Genomic DNA, 21,770 nt, shown 5'->3' on the forward strand with positions numbered 1-21,770 from the left:
TTGTGGGGGATGGTTTTGAAGGCTTCAGGAATCTCGTCACAAACTGAGCCGGCGTACGTCTGTCACGTGCCCGTGTGTTCAGGCAAAAACGAGCTTTTTGTTTCTTCTTCTTCGAGCCAACAACAAACCAACAAAAGAGATAAACCCTCGGAAAGCCCGGTTGTAGCAGAGGCAAGACGTGTTTTTGCATTCTTACTCGCAAAAATGAAGTCGTACACAGGTTGAATGTTGAGCCGCAAGACTTTTAAATTTCGTTTTACCCTACAGCGAAATGTCACTGAAGGATCATGGCGATGAATGTATGGTTGAAATTCATCTTGTACACACAACCAGCACAGCCTTCACGCACACCACAGCACGGCAATCGTTTTACGCGGAAAAAAAGCTATTCCTACAGCATCATCTGCTTCTGACAGTTTGTGTTGTGGTAAGCAGCTAGATAAGAAGGTTCATTTTCTTTAGCCTCTTTTGCGTCTCCTTCCCTCGCAGAGCTGATGTGTAGGCCAAACCAGCACGCACATCGTACGGTTGCAGTTTAAGAAAGATGCAAACCTGCTCTTTCGCAATAGCAAAGACCATTTAATGTACTGGAAAACATGTGACTGCGATTGAATCGAAAAGCAAACCTCTCCAGTGACTCTTCAACTGTGGACACGATTATGTACCGGGATGTGTTCTATTTCCGCACAAGTCTTTCCTGGAACGAAATGATATACTTCTGCTTGAGCACGGTACAACTTGGCTATATCCGGCGGATATCACCTTCGCTTCACTATTGCGCACTACTTCTTTCCTTTCGCCTGGCTTCACCGGACCTCAGAAACGGCTAGCCAGTACCACCGGCTTTCCGGTAAATGCATACTTTATCGGGGAAAATTTTCGTGCGGTTGAATATTGATTTGCAAATGCCGGTTCAAGCCCTGCTCAACGGTCCTGCCGTCAAAAGTTCTCGATGCGTAAACGAAGCCCCCGTAGGTAGGTTTGGTGATAAGTCAACTCGAGAGCCCGTACGCAGCACCACAAAACCGCAGCATCCATGCAGGATGTACCGTATACACGTGAATATATACACCTGCAAAATTTACGAGTACCGCCACCACCACCGACGGATAAGGCAGACGTCGCGGTCGTTTTACGAAACACATGTGTGCAGAAATTCAACGTACACCGGTGGAAAAGCGGTATCTCGCAGGCTCCCGGGGGAAGAAGCCCATCGGAGATTTATACATCGGTAAAATCAAACAAATTGTTCACACATACATACATCAGGTACGCGGGGAACGCAAACGTGACACGCAGTTTCCTCCGCGTTCTGCTCTCGATGGAACGTGCGCCACTTTCCGTTATGAGCTACACGAAAGAAAGTGTGACACCAGTTGAGAGCGGAGGGACGTGTGATGCTGGGCGTGCGATAGCGGAATCAATCGTCGCGTTCGCGGCGTGTAAGGACAACGTGACAGTACCAGCAACGGTGGCAGAGTGTTAAAGTGTGCTAAGATAACATTAAAAGTAAGTTATCTTACAGCTCCCGGTGGTGTGGCGTCATGCTAATGTGCCTGTGGTCGGTTCGGAGATTGCTTGCAATCAGGTAGAACATGCATGCCGGGAGAAGCTTCGGCAAATTTGTTGACTTGATGCCGTAAGACCCATTATCGGGACGGTGTATCTATCAATTGAGCATACTGTTTTGTTCACTTATGAGTTGGGAAACGCCTGAACAGCATGGTCTTCATAATTATGCTTCCCGGCAGTGTTCATGTAGAGGGGATCAATCAACATACATCAAACGTGCGAATTTCGCTTTCCCCCTCCTGTTTCGCACACTGTGCGACGGATAACGTGTGTGGACGTCGAGAAGTGGGTGAGTTGAAATTTAATTTCCGGACTTTTGACACGCGGAAGTAAACGTGCTTAACTTGCAGTGCAAAAATTCCATTTCTAAGCTGCATTGGGTGAATTTCAATACGAAATGCAATGAACGTAAACGTGTTGCTTTTTTGTAACAGGATATTTAACAGCGCTAGAAAGGATGTATAAATATAAGGATAATGGAATATGTAAATTCGTTCTTTGAAACTGTTGTTTTTCGTTTTAGGAGAATGTTTTTTTTTTTGTTTTGTTCCACCATAGAGTTGATGGGTTCAACATGTCGTTTGGAATACAAATGCATGCTCTATCCCATCACCAGTGGTGCAATGTTGTATAGAACATTGAAGTAGAAAAAACGTAAAGAAAAAATAAATATATTTTTATTGCCATTGTTTAAAAAACATTTATTTTATCTTCAAAGGACAGAAAAAAAGAATCCACAATGAAGTTGGTATCTATATCGATACGAAGAAGAGTTTTGTTTTTGCAATGGTAACTTCACAAAGTCAAATCTAACCTTAAAAAAGCAAATATCGTGCATTGATACCCTTCAAAATAACAGAATGTCACTGGCACTGCCAAGTGGACAACGATTGTGAAATAAAATACGATTCAACGTCCAACGTTGCTTTGACAATCTAAGGGGGAAACATTCAATACTGAAAAATATCATACAAAAAACAAACCAATCGATCGATCGTCATGGATGGATGTTTCTGCTGCTTTTGTTTTGAGTTCGGAGTTTTTTTGTGGTTGCTGTTGTTGTCGTTTTTCCATTTCAAACACAAATCCTCCAGCCAGGCTTTGGGATTTTGTTTCCTTAGGCTGTGTAAACGTGCGCGCAGCACTTCGCTCACGCTGCAGTGTGCTTTGCTTTCGCTTCGATCGTTGGTTGCCCGCCTGTTGGGAAGGTTTTCCATTCGAATGAATAAATTTTGCACAACACAATCAATGGGCATCTATTTCTGTGGTTCGTCTCGTTGCTCGATGGGCGGAAAAGCTTCGAACGAAATTTACATATCCCTCGAGCAACTGCACCGTTTATAAAATAATAAACGATATTGTTATTGTTCCGTGATAGCGTCACTATGCGTCGCATATGTTGGACGTAAGGTGTGCTTTAAAGTTACCGAATTTGAGGATAAATATATTTCTGCCTTACCTTTGCCTTAAAGTCGACCGATCGAATAGATAAGACAACGGGGCAATAAAATCAATACTCCTAGGCGGTACAAAACAAAAGCCAACCGTTTGCTGCACATTTGCTCGTATCAATTTGTGTTTTTGAGGCAGGGTTTGCATCATTTTTCACTGGCCCTGCTTGCCTGGCCATGCCCTGGCTTAGAGTCGCTCATCCAGCTCACCGGGTCGGCTGGATGTAATAGACTTCCGCACAAATCTTTTCGAAAGGTCCAGCCATACCTATCAGCTATGCTGATGCTGGTCGATTCGATATGCTGCAGCATCGCTTACGCCCGCACCCTGGGATAAGGATCAAGATTGAGCGGAAGATGAGGACGAAAGGTTGGGCTCGATCGAAACGGAAATCGGTCCTTGGAAAGTGAAAAAAGAACAACAACAACACGACTCACACTAAATATAAGAGGCCGTGCAGCATGATATGGGAATGATGGCGGGAGGCGGTTCTTGCAAAGGAATCCTGTTATTGGATTAATCAAGGGTGGTTATCTTTCGTCCTTCCGGAGGTAGATTGCAAGAGAAGGAGAAACACTCGAGGACGGCGAAAGAAGAGCGACAACGCACTGGAAAAGATCCAACAACTTTCCCTGCTTCGGTAAACTTTATAAACCTCCTGGGCGCAGTACCATCGGGTACGGCGATGAGGGTCTTCGGTTGGGATGCCCCTCGGGCTGCCCAAGTATGGATATTCTGTCCATTAAATCCTCCACGTCCACGGGAGGTTGCTTGTGATTTTGCTTCCCTGCCTGCCTGCCTGCCTGCGATATGCACGATATGCTCCAGTCCGCTGCCGCCGCTTCATTTCGATGATCCGCTTTCGCAAAATAACTTCCGGAGTAAACTGGTCGGCCATAAAAATACTTCTTTTATTGGCTTCAAATTGATCCCAAAACCGAGCCCTTGAAGTCGGATCTCGTCTAAGGACGTGCGTGTATTGGTAAGTGTGTGTGTGTGTGTTGAGCTTTGGCAGGGTCCATATTTTTATCGCTTTCGCATCTCGCCACAAGCGCTGCTGGTGAGCTGAGGTGTGTCCGTGACGGGCGGACACCATTCATCTTACCGCCGGGTTTTACGATTACACGAGTGATGATGGATCCGATTGGAATAATTCATCTTCCGGTCGGGCCCATAAACATAATCGTTATCATGAGGTAGGCGATAAGTTTTATTGCGCTATGCTAAAACCGTTTCCCCCAAGAACAACGAAAAATTGCAGTAATTACATGTCATCATGTTATTTCCAGTGGGTTATGTGACAGGGCGTACGGTAGGGAATGATGCTAAGCTAGTTGACTCGTGTCGGAACATTAGTTATGATTCACAATCGAAACCCTCGTTCGAAGAGCGTATGGAGCCATAAGCATTAAATTTCGATTGGAATTGATTTTTAGCCTCGGGGCAGTTTCGAGGTATTTCACTGCTGTTGGTAATAATATTTCCAGCTAATTGCCACCATGTGGGATGGAGCTAAACCAGCGCATGAAGCTGGTAGAGAATAGTATAATGATAAGCTCTTATCCAAGGGCTCTCTGCAACGAATGACAATGGTGCTGCACAACGGTTGGTTCGACCCGTGTTAACTAGAAGGCACAATATCAATCACAATCCTCGCCGGAGGGCAATAACATAATTAAACCGTTCGTTTCTTCCCTTGAGCGGTGTGCGTATAGCGTAGCCATTTAATTATGATTTTCGCATGATTGAAGATACCAAAAGCCAATTCGTTGGTTTCAGTCTCATTCGCCGAAACGTACTTTGGTGGGTTATTAACCTTGCTAACAAAAACAAACATCATTCCACCGAAACTATTCCACTTGCGGCAGCACAGGCCGTCTCTAGGAAGCCCTTCTGGTACATTTGTTTGAAAATTAAACTTAAAAACGCATCCGTGCAATTTTGCACAAACAAATCACCTTCATTTAGAAAAGATAATTTAGGCTAAGTAGTAGAGCGGCGCTTCGGCACACCTGATTCTGTTGAAATTATTTTCTACCCGCACGGGTCCTGCCCAAGCTCATCAACCGCTTCCCGCGTTTGTGCTACACCCATTTTCCGGAATGCAGAAATTGCATCCCGCCCTGTACGTCCTAGCAAGCCAGCAGGAAATGCACTCACTGTATGAAGCTCTCGTAATTTGCAACTTTACCTAAGCACAATGTCGAACCTTTCGGGGCGACACCTGGCACCAGTGCTTCGGTTTCAAGTGCACGCGAACAAGAACCCTAGCCGCCTAGGTGCCAGGTAGACGTGCATCACTTTGTCCCACGGGTTTAGTGTGAACGGATTGTTGCGATGCTCGCTTTCGCATTTGCCCCCAAAACGGCGGCAGCACTGCCAAGCACTCCAGGCTTTGGTGCTGGTGCAGGCAAATGTGTGCTCCCCGCAGCATGTGAGGGTTTGTGCTACATTTTGAATGAGCTCCAAATTGGAGTGTCACCGAGCAGCGAGCATTCTCTTTCTCTCTCTCTTTCTCTCTCTTTCTCTCTCTCTTTCTCTCTCTCTGCGCTGCACGCCAGGTGGTGCTGTGCAACGACATGTGCATTAACTTCTCCTGGGCCATCCGTTTTTCGGTGCGGCAAGATGGCTTCATTACGCGGCAAGATGGCTCCGGTGTAAGCAAATACCGTTCAGCCAACGTCCATTGTTTGCTTTCCTGACGTCGCAAAGGTGCAAGGTGCAAAGAAGCACAAATGCAGTCCAGAAGACAAATTTGCACCGTTGGTTCTCTCATTATGTTACTGTTGTAGGCGTCGATTCTTTGAAGCCGTTATAAGGAACAGCGCCAAGCCTTTCGCCCATTTTCTCGGTGGATCGTCATGCAAACTGTCTAAAGTTCCTGGAGCGCAAATGAGAACCCTTTTGCTTTATGTCTTAGCTGCACTGGAAGGTGTAATATGCGGAGCAAGCATTTACTTTGTGCCATTTTACTTACCGGAACTGCTGCTGTTACTGTTTCGACTCGATCGGTCGTCGTGAAGTCCCATGCTGGTTTTCATCATGTTATCCATCACACTCGCTATTTCCATACTAAACTGACACACCCGTACACCCACACACACACATTCACTAACACATACACACACTAGCTCATGCACTTCACTGCAGTTGAGCGAATTAGCTTTCAAAGAACAGAACTATCGTATCTCTCTTTTACTATTTTGCACCAAGTTTTAATCATATAATATCACTTAATCAATATTGTCACTGCTATAATATTCGTATTGTATAAGATTAAACAACTAAAATATATTACTAATGAAGAAAATATGGTTCAACTAAAACAATATATGTAAAAAAAATAATTTGTAAAGAAATCAACCACTACTATTTATTTAACTTATTTTCCCAGGCTCAAAGCAGATGTGTTTGATTAAAACGACAGGTTTAACGCAATATTATTCAAGATATAATGCAAGCCGGTCTCGTAGTACAGTCGTCAACTCGTACGTCTTAACAACATGCCCGTCATGGGTTCAATCCCCAAATAGACCGCGCCGCCATACGTAGGACTGACTATCCTGCTATGGGGGGGAATCAATTAGTCACTGAAAGCCTAAGCCCACAAATGGGTACAGGCAGGCCTTGACCGACATCGGTTGTTGAGCCAAAGAAGAAGAAGAAGAATGCAAGCACAGATGACACAGTCTAATTCTTTTCTGAAAATAGAAGAAGAAAGGGAATAATATATTTTAGTTTTGGTTTTATCTGGTAAATTTCAAATAAAAATAAAGATCCTTGCAAGCTGAGTTTCAGAACTAAAAAAATTAAATACAAAAAAAAAATAGAACCCATAGAAACAAGAAGATAAAACATGCAAAGCGCAATACAAATATCATTCGAACGTTATGCATAATAGTTTCGCGAATCAACTTGTATGGTATTAAGCTGTCAAAGACAGTACAGCAGGTGGCACCCAGCAAGAAGCCAATGCAACAACACCAGCAGGTCAAGTTTTTCCTTCGCCAAAACTTTGGAGCTCGCCAAACGACACATCTCTACTCTGACCAGCAACACGAACTCTTGCCCGAGTCGAACGACTGGGTGGCAGGGAGAAGTTATTCGACACTTTCCCAACCCGTCGTTCGCCTGCAAATGCATCGTTTTGTAATGCTGCTCTAGATACGGGAATGTTTTTGCTAGCTGCTGGATGGGGAGCAAGGTGAGGAACGGTCTGAGCTGCAGCAAATTATTTAAAAAACCCCAAGCGGCAAAGTTATCGTTTTGCATTGGCAGTACAGATGATTCAATTTATCAATGAGGAAGCATGAACTTCGTCAACTTCGTTATCAACTACGGTGCAACTGACAGTACCACCAGCAGCAGCAGCAGCAGCAACATTAGCTCCTCCAACGCACCAGCTGGAAGTTGTGGCATAGTTGGAAAGCGTAAACTACTTTATTCTACACTTTATTTGCTTTTGAATAAAGCCATCGTGATAACGTTTAGAAAAGTCACTGTTTTTTACAATGGACATAATGTCATTAACATTAAATAGTTTTACCCAGCACTTGTGTAAGTAATTTATAATGAGCCATTAAGTAAACTCCGAAAAACAAACATTCCAGAAATCGTTTATACACTGTTTGAAATCTTCTAGATCATCCAAATGCAAAACAAAATTATTTCAAATGGTATTGTGAGTAATACAATAATGGAATTGATTCTGTTCAATTAAACGAGCATGTAAGACATTTATAAGCACAGCGATCTTTAGTTTTAGTATAGAATAATAACCAACATTGAAGGAAAGCACGATTTGGAAAATAGTTGTTCTTTAGAAAAGTACTTAAAAATATTGTTTTATACCGTGTAGTTGATTCAATTTCTATTGTTTGTTGTCCTACAGTTAGCTAGCAAATGTTTGAATAATGGATTTGTTTGGAAATGGAAATGTTTGAATAATGGATAACGAAAGGCAACTGGTTAATGTTGTATGGATGAAATCAAAATTTGGTTTAAATCTCTATATCATAGGTATATCTCATAGGTATATAGGTATCTCATTGCATTGCACAACACCTTCCCGGGGTGGAACATGCTTCCCATGAAACAAAATAAATAAAAGCAGTTTACACAGCATTCTGCAAAGGTGCTTTTAATTATTTAATTCATTCCAACTAAACGAGAACAGACACAGGCAACAAGCCTTGCAGTTAAGTTGGCCAAAATTGTACCAGCACCCGAACGAAACCACCCATCAACACAAAGCTCATCGAAAAATCCAATTTGCAGTCAACCTTTATTCCATTCAGCACCCCATTTAAGGGAGGAATAGGGGAAGTTACCTACCTACCGATTGCCCACCTTCCAAATAACAGACAAATTGGTGGTGGTGATGGTGCACCGTTGACATGGGAATTCATTAAGCAAAAATCCCGTACACAGTCCACTGGTGCGCTGTTTGGACATTCCCGGTGGTGGGACGATGCGATTTTATTCGAAATTGTTTGTTGTTGCATGTTGACTTTTTTACCTGGAACAGTGCCATATATCTGGTTCTCGCAAAACAAAAAAAAGAGCGTGGAAGAACGAAAAAATGCGTAATCTGCAACATTTTATTGAAACGACGAAACAATCCACAATCCAAATGGCAATGTTCTGCGTATGTCAATGGGTCGTTGCACAATTTGACATGTTCCCACCGGTAATAATTAGTATCGAAAGGGTAGTTACATAAACAAAGAGAAAAAATCTTTCGCATAGTATTTTCATAAGTCCCAGTAGCTGTTGGGTATTAATAAAAACGTCAAAATAGAAATGTGATTTAATCAATCAATAACTTTAAACCGATTATACACAATTTTGGAAATCTATCTCTTGATGCGATCAATCAAAAATAACTTTAAATACCTTATAAAATAAACTCACATAAATCGCATTCCACCCAAGTAACACTAACACACAATGCTACCGTTATTTCATAAAACTATGCAAAAAGATTAAAGCAATTATTAGCCCGTACGCTTTTCCGCGCTGTCAATGACTGTCGTGCCAAGCTTACTTTTACAACCATTGAATCGCGTAGAACGGTATAATGGCAGCGCAGCGACCGGCAGCACGTGCGAACGTAAAACTATCTCTGTTGGTAAAACCTCATCTCGGGGAAAACCTCATCAATCACGAGTCCATGCGCCCTGCCGCGCCTCTGCGTTCGCAACTTGATAGCGCCGCCGAGCAAATGAATGAAACTCAATCCTGTCGGGTTGTTTTAAGCTCAAAGCGCTCTGCATCTAGCATTCGCCTACCCCACCCCCTCATCCGGATTTTGCGTTCTGCGGGTGTTGGTGTGCATGGAAAAGTTCACGCTATCCAAGCTACCGAAGGGTTTGGTGCAGGAGGAGCAGCAAATCCCGCCACAGGGACACGGGGCCACTACACGATAGTGGCTGGACTGTAGGATGAATCGGCTACTCGGCTACAGCCACGGTGTTCGGTAAGGTATAAAATAGCAATTTTCAATTTATATCAATTTTAAACCCGGCAATCCAAACTCCCGGTCCATACTGCCATCTCCCTTCTCACCCAATAAACTGCCAAGCTGCTGTCAAACCGATGGACAGCGTTTACCTTGCACCGCACCAGGCGCACCGACCCGCCACGGGTGATCTGCTCGACCTGTGCGAAGAATTTCCGGTTGATCGGTTAAAATTTCCTCACTATTTCCAGCATCGACCCGACACGGTGGTTGAAAGAATGCACCCGTGGTGAGCAGTATGGCAGGGCAATGGTCGTGTGAAGAAAGGGGAGAAATGCTGCTACATTGCACCATGCAAGATGCGCGCTGATGAAAAACAGTGGCAAACCGCCGCTCGGAAAAGCGTACCACCATCATGCGGGAAGCAAAAGCCACCGAGACCAAACGGCTTTTACAGATAATCGTGGCTCCGAGGGGAAATGGCGGAAATGCTGAAAATTCGCATCCGGCGTATCGGTCAGTATGCCGGAGGGTTGCCAGTGCGGTTCAGTAATGTTCCCCTGGCGATAAATGAGTTATCTTCTTCACACGTAGCTCTGTTACCATCGCCAATACCCGACAGGGGAACCGCTGTCACAAAAAGACAGCATTTTATCACGATCGTGGCTGCGGCATCGGTGGAGACTATCGGTAGTCGGTTTTATCTTTAGACTCATTATGTTGCTCATTACATTTTCTTGTTCCAGCTGAGCGGAACATGGCGGTGGTGCGAGATAGAGTAAGATAAATCGATGCATTAAATTGGTTATTTTCCTACGATTTGTTTTTGTTATTTGGGTTCAAGAGTGTAGATAGTTAAAGGTGACAAAAAATCAATTAATTTTCAATCGAAATCCAAAAACTGTTATAGAGTACAAAATTAAATCATTTGGGAACCACACAGAATTTAACCAACACATAGTATTAAATGGCTAGCCAAACTAAGTTCGCCCTAAAGTAGACAAATTTTCACCAACATAGGTGGTGCTTCAACTTTGCCGAGAGTTCAAATTAAAGGCTCTCACCCACACGCATACACATTCCCTCGGTGAGTGTCAGTAATGAAACATCCTTAATGAACATAATGCAGTGGGACGTACTTTTGTGTCTAATTGTTAAAATTAATCTTTCGAAAAAGCAAAACATTTTCATCATACAAACTCTATCCTTTTCACTCGAGGTGTTCCCCATTTATGCTACCTCCCCAGACGCCCAGCCATACAAACAACACAGCCAAACGAAAGTATCGCCACAAAAAGCATCCCCCTTTGGCCACAGCATTAGAAAAACACCGAAAATCCATCCACAGCTGGTCCCTTCTAGCTGGATCCGCTATCGTGCGTTCCCACTCTTACAACCACACGGCCTTTGCACGGGTGCATTTCGAGTACCTTCCCTTTCACTCTTGCCATTCACTCACTGGCTCGAACATACACCAACACACTAACGGCGGTGCTAATGTAACAAAACCTCACAGGGGACCGATACCGAGGGTATCCTTTTTTGTGTTAGCCCCTTCCGCTAGTGCACACACTCTATCATTTCCCGGATGTCAACCATTTCCGCAAATGTGTTGTACCGGCACAACATTTTTGAGTTTTCGGTCCCTTTTCTGCTTTTGTCCTGTATTTTTCTTTCTTTTTCCCTAACTCTCGCCCGCTCTCTAGTCAACGACGTCAACCTAAACCCCTTCGAGGCACCTAAAACCATGTTTAACTCAAGGGTTTGCGGCTCTCATCCTGGGGACAGTTGCCGGTGAAGCAACGGATGAGCTAATTAATTTTGTTTCGTAGCTCTGTCTATCGTGTAGGTCCATCGTGTTTCATCGAATGGAGCCTTTTTGCTGTGCCTTGCCTTTGCTGCCGTCAAGAGTTTCTGGAGTTTTCCACACAATCTCCTTCCGATTCTATCGCATGTGGGTGATGCGATAATACACTTGGCAGTCGGCCGCTGGCGGTGGGCGGTACATGGCTGTTTAAACTGCGAAACAAAATGACATAACCACAATCAATCCTTTTGCGGGGTTTGTGGTTTACAGTTTGGGAAATGCTTTTGTATCAAATGAGGAAAATCGGATGATGGCAGTTTTTTAGGAAAGAATTAACGACCATTCGCTATGTGAATGCTGCTGAAGAATAGGAATTATTACTTTCTAGTTTCGAAATATTAGTTACAACACACAAAATGTAACAGTATTGTAACTAAACGCACGTTTAACTATTGAAACATTATATCTTAAGAGAAAACAGTTCCACGGAAAAAAAGTGTGCGCAGGAATCGAAATTATCCGCTCTTACGAGTCTAGCCATCCTGTTGTTAACTTTAAAAGGTTTACCTATGCGTTTTAACACTTTATCATAGTTTTATAACAATTTGTAACATATCTTTGAACTATTTATTTGGTTTATTCGCTAGAAAACAGTCAACAAATAGTGGAGCAAATTCAAAGATATCGGAAAACTATATTGACATTTAAGGAAAACATTTTCTATACAAAGTATGGTAGAATCAATAGCGAACATCCATCAAACATTCAATACACGATTTAAACCGAATTGTGTTGTCTGCTATTTAACAACATGCCCGTTTAGGGTTTTAAGTTTCATATGTACCGAACCCCTCATACGCTGGACTTGCTATCCTGGGTTAACCAAACAGTCACAGGAAGCAAAGGCCTTTAGTAGCTAATGGTTTATGATAGGTCTAGGCCAATTATAATTCTTGCTCCAAAATGACTGTGCTCTAATAAATGTATCACCAACATATGGTAATTTTGCACGACCGTATTTTATTTTAACTTACCCTCTACGTACATACGTCAAAATATCTATACAGAAGAAATATATCTGAGGCTTGCTCATTTTATGCCCAATATCAATCTTTTTATAAAGATTATAAATCATAATTATAAATCATAATTATAAATCATAAATCATCCTGCATCACAGATATTCAACGATCGCAAACGTGATTCGGCATTGCTTTTCAAATGCTTTGGTAGAAGCAAAAATCTAAAAATATATCAAAAAATGAATATGAAAGTGGAATGTTGACAAACCAAAAACTTAATTTTCCACCAATCATCATCAATAAACGAGCCAGCGAACCGATGCAATTACTCAGCCTCATCCCAAGGTAAACTTTGCCTTCGGTCTGTGTCTAACAAATCTGTTCCATATGATTCCGAGCTCTGCTTTGGGAGTATGTGAATTTGGTCGTTTTCCTGCCCCCGACGCACCAAATACAATAGTAACCATACGAGAAAGGATGCCAAACGATCGGACGCTAAGCGAGGCCACCGTCGCCAGCCAACTCACAAGCCAAACCAAATCATGTCCAACTCCCCCGGGGGAGTGCTGCTGTGGGGCACGTCTGGCCAGCAGAAAAGCCCCTGAATAGTCCAAGATAATTATTCCAATTGAGAAAATCCGATAATCATTCTAGGGACATCCTCCCCCTTTACCCCCACCCTCACCACATTCTTCTCTTCCTCTGGTTCACTTGGGTCAGTTTAGTCAGACATTGCCGCTCAGGCGGGAAGTTTTGGAAAGTCACACATCAACAGCCACAACTGCTTCTATCAAGTGCAGGAAGTGCGATTCGATCCTTTCCGAACTGTGCCTGTATCCGGCAGGCTCGTTACCACTCATTTCCGGTTGACCACTTGCTCGATGTTGCCACACAGTTGGCTGCTTTTTCCCGCCGGACAACAAATGGTGTCTGCCGAAAGCCAGCGTTTGAACGGTTCTTTATCTGTATGACACCTATTGGCAATTGGCTTGCGTTGCTAATAATTGCTTCACTAATTTCACAATCGGATCGACGCAGATGCTGATGGCAGCAGATTACTTGACGGTCGTCGAAAAGCTTTTCAAATGCTCAAAATTGCACCTGCTTAAGGGCTAAAAGATGACACTGAAATACTTGGTATGCTGTTTCAGTTTAATGGTTTAACAATATATAGTCTTAAACAGATGTGAGGCGTTACATTACTAATGAATAATGAATCTTTAACGAGTAATGCATCTTTTTCACTTTTTTATTTGTTAATAATTAAAAAGAGACATGTCTCCTTAAGAACAACTTTGCGCGTGAAATCAATCAAATATAAAAAAAAACTAGAGGGAAGCTGGAAGCACAGTGGGCTGCAACGATTATTTTTCACTTGACAGAACATAGCAATTTCATCTCGCCGTAATCTATGCGAATAGAAATAATCCAACGCGTCCGATAAATAAAAATAAATAAAATAACATCCGACAAAAATATTTATTTACTGTGTTTCGTCGCATGCACAGACCCGTCAGCCTAAGAGTGTTAGCTCAATGAACTAATAAACCTTGTGAAACCAAAACAAACAACTTACTAGCAGCATTCTTTAACAAGTTTATTGGATTAAGACCCACTTATACACTTGTTATACACTGTTTGATACCGAACCAGCAAGAAACGAACAATCCAGTTTAGAACGATATTCTATTCTGCGAAAAAACATATTTAACGCTCACAAAACAATCTCTGCTGTGGTTCCATTTATAATCATAGTGCTACTCCTTAAAACATCAAAGCATTCAATAAAAATCACAACATCGACTGGGAAACGATGGTTTTATGCACATATGTTACCCCAAACATAACTGTCTGTGTATGGGAAAACGCTTAAATATCATTAAAACCGTAAATGCTCTCATTTTGTACGATAAAGCACGTAGGCTGTTAAGAAAAATACACCTTACACACCTACACATCTACCGAACGGCCGCTTTGGGTGGGAAGGAAAAACATCCTCCACCCTTTCCGCCATTTTTTCTTACCTCACGTCGTTTTATAATCCTATTTCATCGAATAAAAAAAATCTTACCCACAAGTCGTCTCAAAAACACCTGCCACCAACCGCAGAAGCAAAGAGGGTAGGAAAGCTGCTTTCAAACCGATTCGCGTAGCGGCCCGACCACGAAAGGGTTGGGCTTTTCGGTAGGTTCTATTGAATTTAAGGATCAAAGTAACTGAGCACAAAACAAGCCCCAAACGAATGCCACAGCAAGCGAATCAATTGATCTTTCCTGTCAACAAGCAAGCTACAAAGAAACACAACTCGTGTTTCTTGTGAAGCGGTAAAATCTACCAAAGATAACCGTACCGCTCCGTAACCGTAAGCAGGGCTGTAAATTTGGCAAAACTTCGTCTTTGATAACGACACTGGGCTACGAGGGTAGTCCAAACATCAAGTGCTTGGTAAGGGTAGGGTGGGATTTGTAAACCGTTCTACTGGTTAAATGAAGGCTTTGTAGGCTTATTGACCTAAGCGTTTTGCCAAAGGGAAGTGGCATTCCGATCGTCAGCGTGGCCGTTAAAAACGCTGCATATTTTGCAGCCCCTGTAAGCTGCCGTCAATTCATCAGGAATATTAATCAGCTTTGTAATTTGCCTCTAACGTCAACACCTCGCCGACTCGCAGGCTGTCCAGTTGTGAAACGATCAACAAACCACCGGGCGTCTCCATGCTTTACCAAGCGTCGCGTTTTAAATCGCATGCCATTCGCCGGCTCTCGGGGGTCTCTGCTCTTCGTAGCCGCCACTGTTTGTGATTAATTTGCGCAATATTAATGATAATCGTTGAATAAATTACAAGGAGCGCGCCTACCCGAGGCGCTGTCCGTTGCCGGCTGTTTAGAAATGGCACGCTGCTGGATGCTTGAGTGCGTGCGGAAGTAGACGCTTACGGGACTTTCCTTTTACTTAGGTTCTGGTTTTAACGCACCACACCGGATAGGCTTGTTTGATGCTTCAGGGAGGAAGGAAAACAGAAGATATGCCCGCAATCAACAACAAATAATGCCGGAGATAAGTAAATCGCAGCCTAATGAAATCAGTCCAAAGCAGCTGGCTGCATAGGAAACTTATTAAAAGATACATTTTTTTGTCCACTTTTTTAAGATATTTCAACAATTTGATTAGGATTTTTTATTATTTTCCAGGGAAAGACATAAACGTATGCTGCGTACAATATGGAGCACTGAGGTATTTAATTAAAACACTGAAACGCCAGCTCCAATCAACCGAGATTGCCATTTGTGTTGATATTGGATATTGTATGTTTACCACTATACACAAACAATCAAGTATTTCAAAATAGCTAGGCTGTTGATTTTTGTTTGTAAATCGATGTGATTTCACTTTAATATATCATGTGCAGCAATATTTAACCTTTCTTCATACAAAAAAAGCTTGCATGAGCTATCCTCTTTAGACCTTAACTTGGTGTGAAAAGTTAGCATTTTATTAAGGTTAATTTTCAGGCGTGATTTTTTAGATTCGTTATGTGTAGTTTCCAAATGCCAAAATCCATTTAAAAACATAGTTGAAATGATAAAACCAACCAATGTATAGTAATTGTTTTAACCAATATGCCTCAAGTAAAATACCCATATCATCAAATTCTCTTGGCGTGCCTACACCGCTACGCTGGACCCTGGATGTTGATATAAAACATTTAAAGCTTTTCGCAAAGGAACCAGTCAAACCGACCACCGAACGGCTGCCATTGTTTCCCGCATCCGGGCCCTTGTCTACCGGTGGTTCTATTTATTGTGCGGTTTTGTGCTAGAAGGTGGCCATAAAGAATGAATTAATCTCCTACCGATTTTGCTTCGTTAAGTGCTTTGCCGGAGGGAGCAAAGTGCTTGATGTCCTTGCGGTTCGTTTCACTCTCTACCGGCAGTTCAAGTGGCAGATCTTACGCTTGTGACGCTTCATTCAAGTGGAATAATGATTTTGCTGCCTTCGTTCCTTTCTACGGCTCCGGTAGCACCGATCGCCTGCCCTGGTTCACGGCCTTCAACGTCCATGAATCCATCAAACCTGACCTCATTTTTACGGGAGGAGGTACAAGGGAATGAAACCATTTTGGGGGATGTAGGAGAGGTAATTTTATCTCGTCACTTAACTTGGCCAAGGAACAGAAATTATCCCATCTAATCTGAACTCAACAAAAGCATTCGCAATGCATCATTCGTTCGAGCTTCGCCAAACAGCTACATTCGCTCGGTGAAGAGTGAACCGTTCTCATCCTTTGTTAAATTGGCAAAATCACACGCTGCTACCTCGAAACCTTTCCGGAAACTATTTGCGCTAGATTAATTCCTACCCAAGCGGCCGTATTGTACCTTTCCGAACACATTGCACGGGATGGTCGTAAACCAAATGGCTAATTAACTACAGCGTTACTACACTACAATGAACGCTCGTACCACTTAGAGGTGGACATGTTTCTTAATACTGCTCAATTAGATAATCCTTGCATGAGAAAGCTCAGCCTGCACGGAATTGGCATTACTTGTCTTAGTAGAAGTAGAAGTGTCCTAGAAAAGTATACAAAGATAGATAAGTTTCCATACTGTTATGTTATTCAAGATGCTTGTTTCCTCCAAGACGGCTTTTTTTATGAAAAATTTCATGAAAATATAACCTATTTTGAACAAATATTGATGATAAAGTACTACATAGTAACATACAAGCTCTGCTCACACCCACAGGAATCGATTAAAATCAATTAATTCGTAGTTGATTGTGTGCTATCAAGCCTAACGCAAGCAACGGATTTTGTGCAATCTCCGTGGTCTTTCTCTCCCTCTCTCTCTTTCTCTTCTCTCTCTTTCTCTCTCTCTCTCGCTCTCTTTATGTCTCTCTCTCTTTTTCTCTCTCTTAGCATTGTAAATAATCAAATCCGTGGTTGAAGTTTATGTAAATGCTGGCCTAAAAATTACACAATTTCAATCCCGTTTTTCGGAACACACATTTATCTGCAATACAAACCCGGGAAAGGTGCACTAAAATGAGGCAGGCAGGAGCTCCCTTACCAAACCAAATTTCCTTTCATTGCTACTAAAACGTTCGCTTTTGCAGAAGAATAGGATTTGTGGAGGTTGGCAAAACCGCACCACTGCCGGTTAGGCTACAAATTGGAAATTCTCGTTCGGAGTTTGGTAACAGTGGTAAGCTTTGTACCCAGCATCACCCTAAAAACTACTAGGTGGGGCCATCAACAAGGGTTATGAGCACTCATTCTGCTGCGTTTCGGTGTTGAACCGCAAACCCCCAACGGTAACGCAATTGAAATGGCAACACGGACACTGGGAGTCTCTCACTTGTTTCCCCCCCAAACCACAATCAATAGCAATAATAATGATTCAGCCACCCGTGCGTCCTAGCCGGGACCTTTTAATTACATTTTCCTCGAAGGAATTAAGCACGGGGCAAATGAGTTTCTATTGAAATGCGTCGTCATCCTTTTGCAAGGGCACTAATTTTACATTTCAATTTATTTCACCAACCAAAGCCCTAGAATGACCCTTGCTTCCTCCTCTTGGAGCGATCAATGAGTGATGGAGAGAGGATTCGGTAACCGGAATACATTTTACACTTCATGCGTTTTTTTTGTTTGTCGTTGTAGTTGAATTTTCATTGTTCGAGATGGTATTTAATTTATGAAGCAGATAAAATTGTATGCTGCGGTGAGTGATTCTGCCAGTCCTTCGTACAAAGCAAAGTGGGCGTAAAATTGCTTCTATCTTTAGAATGAAGCTTTGTCTATTATTTTCGTACACAGGAAAAGGGTGAATCTAGGGTGAATAAGGTTAATAACATGTTGAGCCGTTTCTGTTGTTTCGTGGTGTGGTTTGATGAACTATTTCAAATGGTTTACTCGGTTTTCGATTTTACATTTCGTTTCAATTGGCTCTATATGATGGGGGTTACAGCAACTCAAAAAGAATAAAAAATGTGTCACAAACAATCCTTTTAACCTAACCAAACTTACTAACATTGGAGCGAACACTGCCTATATGCGTAAAAACTGTTTACCTTAAAATATAACCTTTCACAACGTGCTGTTTTCCTGCACGAATATTGCTGAATAATTTTACATTTCGTAAAATTTAATTTCGAGGGTTTTGGTAATTTTAACTTAGGGAAGTAGCTTTTTTATCCATTCAAAAACAGAATTAAAAAAAAACATGGATACATCTACATCTGCAGAGCATCTTGGTTAAACCATGATCTAGGATAGCTTTCTTCTTCCGAGACAGTTGTCATACTGTTTTGAAATGATACTGCATCTTTCTGTCTTGTTTATGTTTTGACATGGTACAACCTCATGTCACAAAAATGTGACAGCTAGCTAAAAAAATGTTTCATTTCTTTGGAAATACGTAATAAGGTTATTTCTAATCTAAATGGTTGAATTCAGTGAATGTAGATTAACAACACATGAATGAGATGCTAGAGAATTTCTTCTATGCCCAAACCCACTCTAATCACTTCATACATAACATAAATAGCAAACACTCCTATTTAAAATTGTAAACACTCATGAACAACATTTTTGCCAAAATTATGTTAACCAATACATTGGACAGCCACTTTAACGCGTGGCAGTTGAATAAAAACCCCTTACATACCTTAAGCCCCATAAGCACCAGCAAACGATTCTTGGTACCGTATGCGAGGATGTCACTCTCCGTGTCCAATTTATTCAACCCTCCTTTGCTTGCTTGACGAGGGTGATTGTGTTTTCTTCTTTCCCTTTTTTCCCACAAACCCCCCCCCCCCCCCGCAAATTGCGCCCTGCCGAGACTCGTCCGAAAGCGATGCGGGAAGGCTAATGGTTACCCATTGCCGCCCCGAGGCTGCGAGTAATTTATTTTTTAATGAAAATAAATTAATTCAGCATCGATCAACTTCGTTACAAATTCATCTCATTTTGTAAACATCCGTAGCAGCAGCATCGTGTAGCATGTAGCACGAGAGCCTCCAGGACAGGGCTCGTGTGCAACGGAGAGGGCAAACTGAACAGTCATTTGCACGCGCCGTGTTCGTGATCGAAAAGTGTGGAGGATTGAAAATTTGCGTTAAAAGCAACCTTCGCCGAACATGGCGAACAATTTAATTTCATTTTGTTGTGCCTATGCCAGCCCACAGTGTTTGAGGAGATGGGGAGGGGGGGGGAGGCGTGGAGGCGAAAGTGCTTGGTACTGAAAGTATGGGCGGCAGTGTTTGAATTTGGTTCCTATTTTTGCACACACCCACAGACAGACTGTACATCAAACCGTTGAATGGCTGAATGGAAGGAACCAACAGTTTCACTGCGTTATAACATCACCCAATCGTTGGATGGATATTGTTTCAGTAACATTTTCAATATCAAACATCAACAGCTGTTCGGACTAGCGACTCGTTTCAGCACACAACCCTAATAAATCTGGAACAAAAAAGTCAATAAGACGATGTTGTGCAACGTTTTCTTCACTTCTCCAACTTCTACTACTCAGACTTCCACCGTCGCCCACGCCGAATGAAGCGCAAGGCAAACGTTAAAAGAGACTCCAAAATGTTAGGAGCAAAGCGAGAAAGAAAAGTATGGCTCACGATGGCGCCGTAAATCGATGTAACGGTTGAGTTACTAAATCAATTTAAAACCCTTCAATCGCTTCGGATGATTGAATAAAAATTTTGACTTAATTTTAGTTTTTGGCTTCTGGTTTGCTTGTGGAAATGTTAGAATTTCGATCTGAAACCATTCTACAATCAAAATGTCTTTTGTGAACGTTTAAAATCGTTTGCTTTTTATCTGCAGGAAGAGTGTACAAAATGACTGAATAAAAGAAATTAAAGAAGATAGAGAAAGCAATAAAAAAAGTTAATCCTACCATGGTAATGTTGTCATTCACTTCTAAGCACTGCTGATGGCCGATTTTCCTAGCAAACAATCTAGTCAAATCATTCCACAAAGTATATTACATCCTTATAGATTAACTAGCACTAACACATTTTGCATTGCCATTTGTTCAATAACAATAAGATGTAGAATAAGATTCGTTTTTTGTTTGTATTTGTTAAAAGTGAAGGCCGTTTTTGCTAACTTTATTCGCAATGTTGTACATTACTCACAGCACCACCGTAACGCACTGTTTCTTTATTGCCATATTTCATGCTTTAATGTGCACACAGGCAACTGCTGAGCAACGGAGCTTTGCACTTTAATAATTATTCGCCCACATTGACCGTATACCTTAGCCGGGTTCACAGTTTCGCACTAAAAGCGACCAGGGCAGAAGCAAAACACTGCCGAAACAAATGCCGTTCGCGAAGAAAGAAAACTTTGGTCGGTCACTGAAAGCATAACACTGACAAATACACACGCACACACACGCATACACCCACCCAGCCAGCCACGGAGAGGTGAAAGGAAAGACGGTGTGACAGTGCGAGAATTTTCCTTCGCGCACGTGCTTCGCTCACAACAACCGGGCCCCGGGCCAAACGCGAAGAAGCCCGAGCCGTTGCGTCTCGTCACCGCGGTTGCTGTGCGGTTGCCAAGCGTACACACGCACACTTACTACACACACGCGCACTAGATGATGCTGTAGCCGGTTTGCATGCCGACCGGAGTGCTGAGCTGCTCTTGCACCCCTCTTCAACAGCCTGTTGCGACGTTGTTGCGCGGGGTTGATGATTCGCACGGGATCACGGCTTTGGTGTCCGCTATCTTCCACCCGTCCGATGACACAAACGCTTGCTCTGCACTCTGACACAGCGAAGCAACTCACCACACACTGTCCAGCAAACGGGTGAGATGGGGAGAAAAATCCCTTCGCACAAACTAGAAACACCGAACCTCCAGCGAGTGGTTTTCGCAGCAGACGGGAGCGCGCGTCCGAACTGCCGGAAGGATCTCGTTCAACTAAACTGGCTCCGGTCGGTTTCAGGTGTGTGTTGAAAATGGGAGCTCGTTGCGTGTAGGCTGCAGCATCCGTCGGCTAGGATAGCATAGCTGGCTTCGGCAAAAGCTTCCTCTCGGGTCCGGTCGGCAACCGTTCGTCCGTCGTCGAAAGCTTCCACACACGGGCGGTTTGTGCTCACGGCTCACTCAACGACCCCGGTACAGATGTGCTGTGCTCTGGAGATGGGCTATCGTTTGCTCTCACAGCCGAAAACGATATCGCACCAGCGGATGTTGCTCTTGCCGGTTTTGCTTTCATTATTTACTACGCAAAGCCTTTCAGTTTTCCGGCGTTTTTGCGCACCCACAAATACATCACAGGCATTATTCATTGCATATTCCAAATTACATTCTCAATGTAGCAGCCAATATGATTTTTGATTGTTTTTTTTTTCAACATCCGAAAGCTTTCTCCCTTTGACATCGGTTTAACAATCGGGCTGTCGAAAGAGACGTAATTGTACAATG

The 21,770-nt window shown here is 42.7% G+C and overlaps 1 protein-coding gene across 11 annotated transcripts in view; it reads right to left on the bottom strand.

The window, feature by feature from the left end:
- LOC120898767 (KH domain-containing, RNA-binding, signal transduction-associated protein 2-like) overlaps positions 1 to 21,283 on the bottom strand; it is a 47,609-nt gene extending 26,326 nt beyond the window's left edge. For 4 of the 11 annotated variants that reach the window (XM_040305083.1, XM_040305077.1, XM_040305079.1 and 1 more), the window contains exons 1-2: positions 21,130 to 21,282; positions 6,002 to 6,276 (exon numbers count right to left, since the gene is read on the bottom strand). In XM_040305083.1, the coding sequence (XP_040161017.1) occupies positions 6,002 to 6,095 (94 nt within the window). In that variant the 5' untranslated portion in view covers positions 6,096 to 6,276; positions 21,130 to 21,282. The other 7 variants (XM_040305085.1, XM_040305076.1, XM_040305084.1 and 4 more) reach the window with 6 other exon arrangements.
- Between the last annotated feature and the right edge of the window lie 487 nt (positions 21,284 to 21,770).

This window comes from Anopheles arabiensis, chromosome 2 (genome assembly GCF_016920715.1).
Source record: "Anopheles arabiensis isolate DONGOLA chromosome 2, AaraD3, whole genome shotgun sequence".
NCBI lineage: Eukaryota > Metazoa > Arthropoda > Insecta > Diptera > Culicidae > Anopheles > Anopheles arabiensis.